Source organism: Phasianus colchicus, chromosome 3 (genome assembly GCF_987193195.1).
Source record: "Phasianus colchicus chromosome 3, bPhaCol1.hap1.1, whole genome shotgun sequence".
Classification (NCBI taxonomy): domain Eukaryota; kingdom Metazoa; phylum Chordata; class Aves; order Galliformes; family Phasianidae; genus Phasianus; species Phasianus colchicus.
Genome location: NC_143438.1, coordinates 87121928 through 87134117, shown reverse-complemented (window position 1 = coordinate 87134117; position 12190 = coordinate 87121928). Strand labels below are relative to the sequence as shown.

The 12190-nt window shown below is 38.9% G+C and overlaps 1 protein-coding gene across 1 annotated transcript in view; it reads right to left on the bottom strand.

The window, feature by feature from the left end:
• TG (thyroglobulin) overlaps positions 1-12190 on the bottom strand; it is a 139972-nt gene that overhangs the window by 24016 nt on the left and 103766 nt on the right. Inside the window, exons 42-43 of the mRNA XM_090138023.1 lie at positions 5256-5420; positions 4358-4525 (exon numbers count right to left, since the gene is read on the bottom strand). Coding sequence (XP_089994149.1) covers positions 4358-4525; positions 5256-5420 — 333 coding nt within the window. The remainder of the gene's footprint in view (positions 1-4357; positions 4526-5255; positions 5421-12190) is intronic.

Here is a 12190-nt window from a genome sequence, read left to right as displayed (position 1 = left end):
GGTGAGTCAGCTGACAAAGGCAGAACTAAATAAAAACAGAACTGGCATCTGTAAAACATTTTGAGATTTTCATCTCAACCAGCACTAACATTGCACATATTGAAATACCATGTTTCAAGAGTTGATTTGGCTACTATAAAATGTAATTTAAACATCTGATTTTCACATGATAACACCAATCAAAACAATACAGTCAAAATTCATAAAACATTAAAAAGACAAAGTATTTTAATTGTTCAGAATTTGTTTGACCAGTTTTCCATGTCCAAAAAATATTCCCTATTAGAAATTATATGGCCAAGGAACAATTTTCAAGTAGCAGTAGATAAAACAGCTGCTACTTGATTAGAAGAAACAGCTGCCCATTATGTAAAACAATTTACTCTGCCAACCTCTAAAGAGGTATAAATTGACCTCTGAGTTGTAGTGGGGTTTTCAATATTTTTTTAATAAATAGGTAAGAAAATAATTAAAGACAGCAGGCGCATTGCTTTCCACTGCTCTGGTGATGCAAAGCAGTCATAAACATTGCCTAAGTAATGAGCTAAAAAATACTAACTGTTCTTGCTGCAGTATGGCTTCCAGAGCATTTGAGTGAGCCTGGTCCAGTATTTCATTTAAAAAGGAAGTGTTAAAAAGCAGTTGGTAAACAAATATTTACATCTTCCACGGGGCAAAATGTAATTTTCTGAGAAACTGGAGTAGTGATAATGCTAACAGACTGTACAGAGATGCTAGGTTTAAATGTCTTTTGATAAACTTAATCACAAAAGACGCTGAAAGACCCTGCCAGCTATTCAGCAGTGTTTCAATTATTCCAGATAGCTACAAGATGAAGTAAAGAGCTTAGATCAGCCCATTCTCCTCACTGATGACATTTATCAGAACACTGCTCACCAGGTCACTGCAGCTGATATACACTTATCTGCCATCTGTTGCACGTAGCTGGATGTCTTTACCCATGAAGAAAGCAACTGACTGTATTGCAGCGTAGGATGGAAGATCTGCTCAGCTTAGATTCCATTGCTTACATGGGGTAAATAGACTATACTTCTATTTATTCACTCTCCTATGTCCTGGTTCTGAGGATAGGTAGCCAAATAAATGGGAAGGAAAGAGAAGGGCAGAAAACATGCAAAGTGCATTTTTAGTCTTCCACATAAAAAGAAAGTCGACAGTCCTTGCAACGAGGAGATTAAGCAGCAAGCATAGAACATATGGAGGACATCAACAGGGCTGTACTGACTTACACACAATATGCAGACTAACCACAGAGACACAACAGCATGAGTACATTTAATACCAATAGGAACTGTTGGATCCTGTCACCTGAACATCTCATATAGCATAGGGAAACAATTTTGCCCATATGGGAATTGAAACAAACATTTTTAGAGGTTTCTGCTCAGCTGCTCTAATCTATGACTGTTTGCAGCTAATATCCCTGAAGGTCCATCATGGGAATTGTGATAACGGGTTCAGAGTTAACTGCTCCATATGCCACATAACAGTGCATTACAGTGCCACTTGCTGTTCCCTAAACAAACCCTGCTTTGTTTCTCACTTAGACTCAACCATCAGATGGCTGCACTGGGGCTGAGTACGCAGTGCTCCAGGAAGTGGTAAATCTGTCTGAGCTCACATGAATAAGCATTCAGGTGAATGCCATAAAACGGTCACTACCATGGGCAAGACATTGAGCATGAATGTCTGATACAGACATCATCAAGAGACTTCAGCTTTTAATGGTAAACAAACAGAAATGTTTTGCTAGCATAGAACTGGTTTCTTGTGTGCTTTCTGTCATTCTTCATTTTTAATAGTAAAGGTCTGAACAGTCATAAGTATAGTCTTATAGCAGAAGTACAGAGACAATCAAATACCAGAAGTACACAAGCCAAATTTCAGTAAGCCCCCACAGAACAACATAGTACAAACTGTGTTTACCATCTTCAGTTCTAGTTGCAGTCTAGGGGCTTTGGTCTCACTTGTTGACTGCTTAGAGTTTCTAAAACTTTTATATGAAGCTTCAGTCTGAGGTGATAAGCTTGTCTTCCTTGCATCTAAAATGGCTAAAAGTGTCTCCTCACCAGCTACAGTACATTCTAAAAGAGGTGCAAAGGAAGGACTTGTCCCATTTTGTATATTGCTGCAGTGCCCTTTAGCTGTGCTGTTTATCTGCCCAAATTAATACGTGGTTCTTTTCATTACAGAGATGGAGTACATTCACAATCACAGGTGGATTTTTTCACTGTTACAATATTGATTGATAAGAGAGGGTTACTTTACCCTAGGAGGCTCTGTCCCCTTTATAGAATAGCTGAAGTAACTTTGTTGAAGTCAGAAACAAACTAGGAACTATGCCTTGTTTCTCTACATTGAGTTCAGCGTTCTACCCAGCAGCAAAGCCCACCCACCTTCCTTAGCACATATCAGTAAACATAGCTTTGAGTGTTCCCAGAGAGATCTAAGTCAAAAAGGGAAGCTTTCAAATTACAGAAGTAGAAGAGTAGTTGCTGTTCTCAAGTCCTTCTTCTCCTTTTGTTGTGGGAAGAGTAGAGGAGAGTTAGCACAGATCAAGGATCATCATGTCATTAGGACAAGGAAACAAAGCACCAACAGTAACAACCACCACCTGCATTAGTTTCTTTCACTGTGGTTAAATGTGTCTGTGGCCTACTCAGGATTTTATCATCTGACTTTGGTTGCAACTCTTTAGGTCCTTAAATACCTCAGTGATGGAGGCAGTGTTAGCATTTGCTAGTAATTAATGAAGTGTGTGGATAAGGGAAAAATGAGGTAGCTTTAACATCATAGCATGTCTTTAAGTACATAATCTGAAGATAGATAGGAAAACACACTACTCAGAACAGTCATACTCACTCAACCCCTCACAACCTGTTGACATAGGAAGGTAGAAATAGGAAAATGTGGATTACAAGAAAAATCTCTTCTCAGTAAAAACAAGAAAACAGCTCAAGAAAGTCAAAAGGAGAAATCAAAACATAACCACTTACAATGAATATTGTGAGTTTTCTGGAGCTGAGATGAAATCTAACTTATAGCAGTAGCACCAAGTGAGATAGATACTATTATAATAACTAATAAGGAAGTTAATTATCCTCCTAAGTAAAGACAGTTAAACCCTTTTGTTCCTCTGAACTTCAGTAATAGGGGATTTTAAAAGAGGTGTCTCAGGTTAAGGTAGACACAACCATTTCTTAGAGTATAGTTGCACCAGCTTACTGAGTTCCTTCCAGTCTTATTCTCTGCAAGTCTTTATAAAAAAATACCAAAGATATCCCAGATTTTCTTTTTCAAAGGCAACGTTTTATTATCAAGCTGTGAGTAAAAACTTTTTTTTCTTTTCATTTCAACCTGACAGTGCTGGCTGTTCATACTTGTGGGTTTCATTAACACCATGATTGATTTGGTGCATCGTTTTCAATTCAGCATGGAAATTCATTTGTGTTTTGCAGGCAACTGTCATATGTGGAAGTAGTAGTAAAGGAAAGAATTTCACTTCCTAATTAGAATTTCCTAATTTATCACATGATTGTACTTGAGTTACTGAGGGTTATTCCCTTCTGACAGGGTCCAGATCAGTATCTGCAGCCTCCAGGATCACAACCCACTCACTGTGCCTGACTTCTACTTTTAATTGATTTCAAAAGAAGGGCACATGAAATAACGGCAGAAAACTTCTGACAAAGACTAAAGAAGCAATATCAGCTTTCTTCAAGTGGATCAAAAAGTCTTCATCCAAAAGGATTATTTTATCATTAATTCTTAAGCAAACAGGTCTGTGTGCTGTGGACTACCTGAAAGGGGAAGCTAGGATTGACCTTTCATGAAATCCCCAATGTTACAGAAAGATTGCAACTTAGTTCTCTTAAACATTGTTTAAAATAATCCTGTTGATTTCTTAGCATTTTGCAGTGTTTAATTTTAGCAGTGTTAAATGGGAAGTGCTATAGTTCCCACTGTAGAGATGTGCAGCTGAACTAGAAGAGGTTAATATGCTGCCTCAAGAGCAGAAGTGCCAAAGGGTTTACAAGACGTACAGTCTTCCAGAAGGACCTTAATGGCTTTGAGGACTTATGTCCAAAGTACTTCATGGACCCCATTATTTTTTATTTCACCAGTTTATAGCTCAAAATCTGAGCTATAAAAATCAGGCAATTGTTACTGTTAGCTATACCTAGTTCTTATTCAGAAACACCTGTTCAGGAGCATTTATTTCCTATGGGCAATGGAGAAAAAAAGGTCACAGAAAAAGGCTGGCATGAAAAAGACTGAATTAACCATGTTCTGCAGTGACAAACCTAGTAAGAAAAGATGGCTTTATTCTTCCTACCTTAATTGCCTTAGCTCTGCTGATCAATCCATCTTGCTGAGCACTTCCAATGAGCAGATCTACTTTCTGAAGTTGAGGGCGCTGCAGGGCTTTAGCTAAAGGTTCCTGAAGGTAAACTTCATCTACCACTGGACCCCAGTACTGGAATGGGCCACTTATCGCTAGGAGCTACCAAAAACAAACAAACAAACAAACAAACAAACAAACAAACAAGAATAGTGCAGTGAAATAGTTTACCTTTTCCATTTTACTTATGCTTTAGAGAACTGAACTGGCAGATTCAGAGTGAACAAGAGACCTGCTGATATAAGTGCAAACTCACCACTGCAAGAAGCAATGCTTTTACTGACAGTCTTATTAGGTGAAGTGAGCTGAACTGGCTAAGAAAATTGGTGGTCTTATAGTCACAGAAATGCTATTTTTAATCAGAGATTGGATCTCTGCCAGTCCTGATTGGATAATGTACTGCCAGTGAATGTTTTTAGCTGTGGGTAAAGGATCCATCTCTAGAACTGCATTGCAGCTTTCACAAGCTCCCCATTTAAGAAAGTGTGGATATCTATCCCCATTTCCTTTTTCTGCAAAAATGCAATTCTTGAAACTACAGACACATGTTTCTCCTCTAGAGTAACAATCAAGTGCAGATGAAATGAGAGTGAAAGAGGGCAAAAACTATACTGGGATTAATATTGGAAGACATGGTCAAAATAGTGTAAAAGTATTTCAACCTAAAGAAGAATTCAAAGGTCAGAGGTGGATGCCACTCCACAAAACCAGTGCAGTTCCTCTCTCACAGGGATTCAGCCCAATTTATTTTTTATGCTATCTCATAACTTTATTTAAATAGAAAATTCCTGTTGATTCCTCTCATAATGGCATACACATTACTACATTGTACCTTAGTCTGTGCATCATTGAGGACACGAGCAGGCAACTGGCGGAGGCAGGCTACAATTTCCTCACTGGTGGATGAGGGGCATCCCACATCATCAGCCAGGACTGCTGCTTGGGCTTGAGCTCTCCTCTTTGTGATGATGGACGCTGGAGAAAAGGCTGAACCTCCCTGGAAAAGAAAGACAGCATCAATCAAGACATCCAAACAAAACACCTGATCCACTGGTGCAGGTAAATAAGGTGAGAAGCACAATCTACACAGTTGCAGAATGCAGAACACTAGTATTTAAAAATAAGGTGTAGGTTCTAATGATCAAAGCAAGGAGAAAAAGAGGTCTGGCTGTTTTTCAGCTCTGTCACAGTCATTTCAGAAGCCCTCTGAAAAGTCTCTACATTATGTCTACATCTGAGTCACGTCTATGCAATAACTTTCTGAAAATTTTGCTCGAAGGAGACACATTCAAACAGGAGCAGATAAAAAGAATTTGCTGTGAGGCACGTCAGGAAGTGGAGAGCTCATCTGTCAAGAAGACACTAAAGAATTTGGCTTGCTTAAATTTTAAAAGCAAGGACTGAGATGGGGCATGATCTTTATAAATGAACCAGTGAAGAAGAGCTATTTACACCTTAAGACAATGCTAGTACAGAACCAAGTGGTCACTGAATACTCATATAGACCATAAATAAATTTCAGCTAGAAACTCTATGAACACTAATCCAAGAAGGGGTGAGGATATAGCAGAGCTGTAAACAGAGGTAGCAGGAACAAAAGCCTAAGCAATTTTACACCGTGATTTGAATATTTCAGTAAAGTCAGTATTTGGTGCAGTATCATCATTACCAGAACTTGGACACAGAGCCTTTCTGGTTCCATGCTTGCATGAATTTATTATTTACTCCAGATTATGACCATAGCTTTCACTGACTATGAAATGTGCTGATTATTGTGGTGATGTGCAGTGTAAATTTCTCATGTGGTCATCAAATATGCTTTCAGACCTTACACTTAGTTTTTAATTCCATTGAGTGTTTTCTGTCTCTCAACATTCCAGAGTAAGCTATGTAAAGGGGAAATGAGCTTATGTTCTTTACTTACACTCTGGGAATCACAGAACAGTTGAAAAGGTTGAAAAGGACCACAATGATCATCCAGTTTCAACCTCCCTGCTATGTGCAGGGTCGCCAACCACCAGACCAGGCTGCCCAGAGCCACATCCAGCCTGGCCTTGAATGCCTCCAGGGATGGGGCATCCACAACCTCCTTGGGCAACCTGTTCCAGTGTGTGAAAAACTTCCTCCTAATATCAAACCTAAACATCTTTACATCTTAGGCTTGTCTTCCAGGACTAATGATTAATGGTGGAAAAACACTGGCTGTTAATTTAAAAATAATTCTTAAATTCAAGCTACATAAGATTAACCAGATCCAGAACACATCAAAATCAGAGCACACGGTTAGTCCAGTCTTTATCCCAGAGTCTTTTCTGATCTTTCCTATAGCTTTGCCAGTAAGGGAAATAATATAATGGCACAACTGTTGAGTAACAAAAACTATTTATTTAAAATGCAAATAAATTAGCATTAATCTGATAAGATTTGACCTAGAATGGAAATGGAATAGCTCTGAAATAGTTCAAATGACTAATTTCCAGAGATTTACTGTAACAACTGCTAAGAAGAGCTTCTGTCTTCTAAAAAAAAGCCAAGAGCTGCATGATGTGAAAAACCTTGATCTATTGAGCAGATTAAGTTACTTTTTACTGAATTTGCTCAAAGCATAACTATATGACGGAAAAAGCATAAAAATGAGGACACGTTAGAAAGAAACAGAAAGCAAACAATAAATCCTCAATTAGAAACTGTCTCAAATCTTTCAGAGAGCAATCAGAATGTTTTACTCTTTGAACAAGCAGATTCACTGCTACTAATAGGACATCACTGCTCACAACTGGAGTAACTGGTTTCCAAAAAAGAGGTTATTGTTTGCATCCAGAGACAGTGGTTTTATTTCATAGAATGTAATATTTCAAGTGTTACTGCCTTTCAGAAAGGTTCTCCTTTCTTTTTAAGCAGTCATAGAAGCAAGCATAGTTATTTATTAGCTTAATACCTGAGTTTCAGGTGATTGCAGATAAGTAAAGGAAAAGGCTATGATTTTATGTCTTAGGGCACTAGAAATCTCATGTCTGTCCCCACTTACGGCAAGACTGAAAATGAAGAGAAAAAAAACTCATTGGTCTTATTCCTTCCTTCTGACCACAATTCAGATGAGGACGTGACTCAGCCATGGGCTTTAACCTCACAGAGGACTTGTGGCCTATTCTGTATTTGCAAGGCATGATATTAGCCATCTGCTGACTAGGTGCACTGTCTCAACTGATCATGAGAGAGAAAGAAATCTATCCTTGATGAAAGCATCTGTGTATGTGGCTATGTCCCCAGGATGCAGAATTTTTGCCTTCGGAAAAGCACCAGAAAATTCACCAGAACTGGGATGGCTGAGACTAGAAAAGGGACAATGTTCTTCTCATGAAGTCTCCCAGAAGAGTAGTTTGCTTGATTTTCATGTGGAGCAAGGAATTGCATGCCTCCTTGGCGGAGCAATGACGTTAGCACTAGATTTGCACAAAGCTCATGCATGAACTTTTCAAACACAGGTCTCAACTTCAATTTCTGAAAGTGCTCAACATATTTTGTCAAGTATCCAATACATGTAAAGCATTCAGGAAAAAAATCTAGAATTAAAATTAAAAAATTAGAGGGTGTAGTTTTCCCACATTCTGAAGGTGGAAGAAATTACTTATTCAAAGGCTGAATTTGATGGTAAATTGAGCACTGAGTACAGTTAACACACAGAGTCCAAACACAGTGACTAAGCAAAGATTTCTAGTGAGTGCTTGGTTTTGAATACATCTCAAGGACTTTAAAAGCTGTGCAAAATTCCCCTCCTCTCTGATCTCTACAAATCAAGTGGCTGCCATTGGGCCAAGTACTGAGCCAAATGGTGATTGATAGAAGTTTCCCAGAGGTAATAGAAACAAAGAATCATGGAATGACTTGGGCAAGAAGGGACCCTAAAAATCATCTTGTTCCTACATCCTTACCAGAGATAGGTGGTCACCCAATAGACCAGATTTCCAAAAGCTCTATCCAACCTGTTCTCTCCGTGGAGGGAGAACTAAAAGCCTGAGTAGGCCAATCTTCATCTCACAGGACTGGATGCATTTAGGCTACCACTACACATGGTCCAAGCTTTACAGGTAAGAGAAAATGCCCAAATGTCTGTGAATATGTTTACGGGGTGAGGGAGTTCAAGGGGAAGATGACTTGTTTAGAGGATGTTTTCCCTTCTTTGTCTCAGTGGTTAGAGAAGGCTTACAAGTTCTACTTATGTTTTTCTTCTATTTCACATGGTAAAGTCCACTTTGATTTTTGTATTCAGGAGGCATGTCTTGCATTTGGTATTTGAAATAGATGTGGTGTCCAACTACTGTTATTCATATTTAATTTTTATTGGGACTGGACATGGAGCAGCTTGGGACATTATTCAAGCAGTATTTGGAAGCGATAGCATTACATCTTCCTCCACTTGGTGCATCCGAAATGCATTTCAGGCTCTGAAAACAAGGTTTCTCTTACCACAGAATTTAAGCAACCAAAACCATTTGAGTTCTCTGTTTTTCAAATTCGTATCACAACTTAGGTTCACTGCATCCACACCAAAAAATAAACCAATCAGGAGCAAATGAGGGACAGCAGAAGCTGGAGACTGCCAGAACTAAATTTTTTTCATTTTCAGCCAGCAGTTTTCACATTAAGCAGAAATATTTTCTAAACACTATAACCACATTAGGGGCAGGCTCAAGACACATAAAATAATGGTTGCACTCAGCATTTCTTTTGGTTTCTTTTCCTATAAAACCGTAATTTCTTCTTCTGTGAGATTAGTCCAGTAATAAAGGAGTTGTGAGCTTTCACCATATTTCCACCAACATGACAGAATCATGAATCAGGAAAACAAAACTCATGAGATCACCTCAAAAATAACAAACACTGTTGTCGTTGTTAATCCTCTGATTTTTAACTCTTTAGGAATTCTTGTCTATCTATAAACACATGAACTAAAAATTTACATTTAAGTGTAACATCTGTGATCTTCATATATACCCAGTACAGTTCTTGTAAGCAAACCTCTAAACAATACTATTACATCATGAAAATTTGTCATCCTGATGCCATGGGGTATTTCCTATCCCAGCATCACTTCTTTTTGCAGTTGAACATATGGGCTGACCCACTGTGATCAGAGGAAATTCTAATGACATTTTTGACAACAACCAGACGAAAGCATTCAGTACTGAACTTCTGCAAAGTAGCTGCAGCTCTGTTGTGCAATCCTGAGCAGCAATATTACACAGTCCCTCTACATTCACAGGATTAGAGTGAGCACTAGGAACTGTTGTGCAGTAGTGCCTCGTGTAACAAGTGACAGTGTTGCAAACAGAAGGTAAAGTTTTCAGTGCTATTTAGTTCAGAGACCATCAGATTTGCAAGTATTTCTTTTTTTTTCTTTCTCATTTTTAGAGGTTATGTTGGATGGTAGACATTCAGATGCTAAGAAATGTTGCAGCTCACAATGCTGATGAATCTAATCAGTATTACATGAAGGTGAGTTCTTGTTTTGACGTCAGGCTGTGATCAGCTGAACTGATGCTGGTCCATCTCACAGATTGCTCTCTTGGGTCATCATAGTTCAAAGATCTGCACAGATGCTACCCTGTCCACCCCAACTCTCCCACCACTTGTTGAGAACTTCTAACCATTTTTGCCTGCTTCAGCTATCTCACAGTTTAGAGCTCTCAGACAAATAGCATCCCTTGCTATTATTATCGCCCATGAGATAATAAATAAGAATATAAAGACTTACTGTAAAGCTATACCTCTGTCTCCAGCTTAAATGGAAAGGACAATTTGCCATACATATCGCAAGGCAGCATTTCAATTCCTCATTTATTCTGGAAACTCATGCAAAGTTTTTCAAAACTGATTCACAGCGGATCTAATGATTAGAAACTTTTCTGCAATTAGATACCATCAGCACGGTAAACTCCGGACCTCTCTCCTCTCTTCACATTATCATTTCTTATTTTTCCAGCCTGACTCGAAACTGCAAACCCTGCTTGACTGAGGTTGATCTCTTTGACACACATACTCCCTTCAAATTAATGCAGTTCTGATGGTTGTAAAGCTGCAGAGTCCTTTTGGGGCAGGCTTTCTATATGCCTAGAGGCTATGGTCGATGCAATGTCGGTGACATCACTCAGAAAGTGAGGCTGAAATATATCTAATAGTAACAGTTAAACGGTTGAATTGTCCTGATGCTTCTACTTTTCCCAGTATCTCATTTGTTAAAGATAGTGTCCCCATAGAGCTAGGGGCTCTGCAGGCATACACTTCACGGCCAGGCATATCAGTCACCTGTTTTGACCGATGGGATGGCTGGGCTCTTCCATTTCCTGACTGCTGAGCTCCAGTGCTTCCTATCACTTAAAATGAGGCTCATCTTTGGCTAAAATTTTATCTTGCGTAAAGCATCTAAGCTGACTTCAGAGCCACCAAGAAATGGACATCACAATCTTCTCTGCAGCTTGTGCCTGGAAATAATCACCCCATGGGCAGAAAATGGCACCTTATTTCTGTTGGAGGATGTCTTCAGTTTCAGTTAATGGCTTCTGTGGCTTTCAATACCAGATTAAAGAAGCTTTCTATATCCTCTTCTTCTGCAAAACTAAAGTGAGCTACAACAAACTGACCACTGACTCCTCTTTCCAAGATGAACTTAACCGTTTCTCTACAAAAGACTTATAATATTCTCAGAAGTGGCTTTCAATTTAGTGTCTTCTTTTTACTTCTTTTCTTGAAGGACTGTATTTCTGGATCCTGGCTTTTTCTTTTCCTACACATCTAATTCCGTGTGATGGCAAGAGGCTCATAACTCAGGCAGATTGCAGGGCTGTGTGTGAAGACATTAATGCTATTTTTCCAGGCTTTCAAAGTCTGTCTTAAAGAACCTGATGGAGCATAAAACTTTGGGACCAACTCAGAGAACCTTTATCAAAGTTAAAAAGTTATTTAGGAAAAAGTTCTGGCAGATTGGTGGGAAATACTACTGCACAAATTGTGATGGGAGGTCAGCAGGTTCACTTAGCAATGAAAGAGGAAATAAATATATTTTCCTCCCTAGCCATCTACTACCACTGTGATTTTAAGATTAAATGGGGGGAACAAGGAGAGAGTCTCTGTCTTCCATCAAAAATATCTTTTTTAAGATTTTCTTGTTTAGACATGATTATTGCCAAATCCCTCATCCCTGTGACAGGAGAAGCCCTGCAAGGGCAACACTCTTCTCTCATGTGACTCACGGAGTGCCTGCTTCAGGCTAGAGACTTGAATAACAGGATATAAGTACTTCTAAGATAATATGTAATGCCCCACTAAACTAAAAAAAATATTCCATTTAGATATAAATATTACTTTATCAGTATAATTTAAAACAAGGTAGCTGAATGCAATTAAAAAGGATAAAGTGGCTCCCACTATCACACAAGGGTAGAAAGCTACCAGGAACAGAAAGTAATGTGGAGATGGATAAATTTTTTACCTCCCCTCACTATAAACTCATCTGTTCTTGTACGAGCATGAAACAAACCATGGATGCAATTTCCAGTGTTGCCAATGGAGCACGTTCTATCAAGCAAATCCAATTTCCACTCTTTTCTTCTGAGACCAACACCACTTGTCAATGCATCTTGAGATGTAAGTTCATCTCTTGTAAAAGCACAAAGACAATCAGAGCCAGCCTAAGGCATGTGTAGGTGAGAAGCATTAGGAAAAGGCAGAGTTCTGCCCAGCCTTTTCCTATCTCCAGCACAGACATGC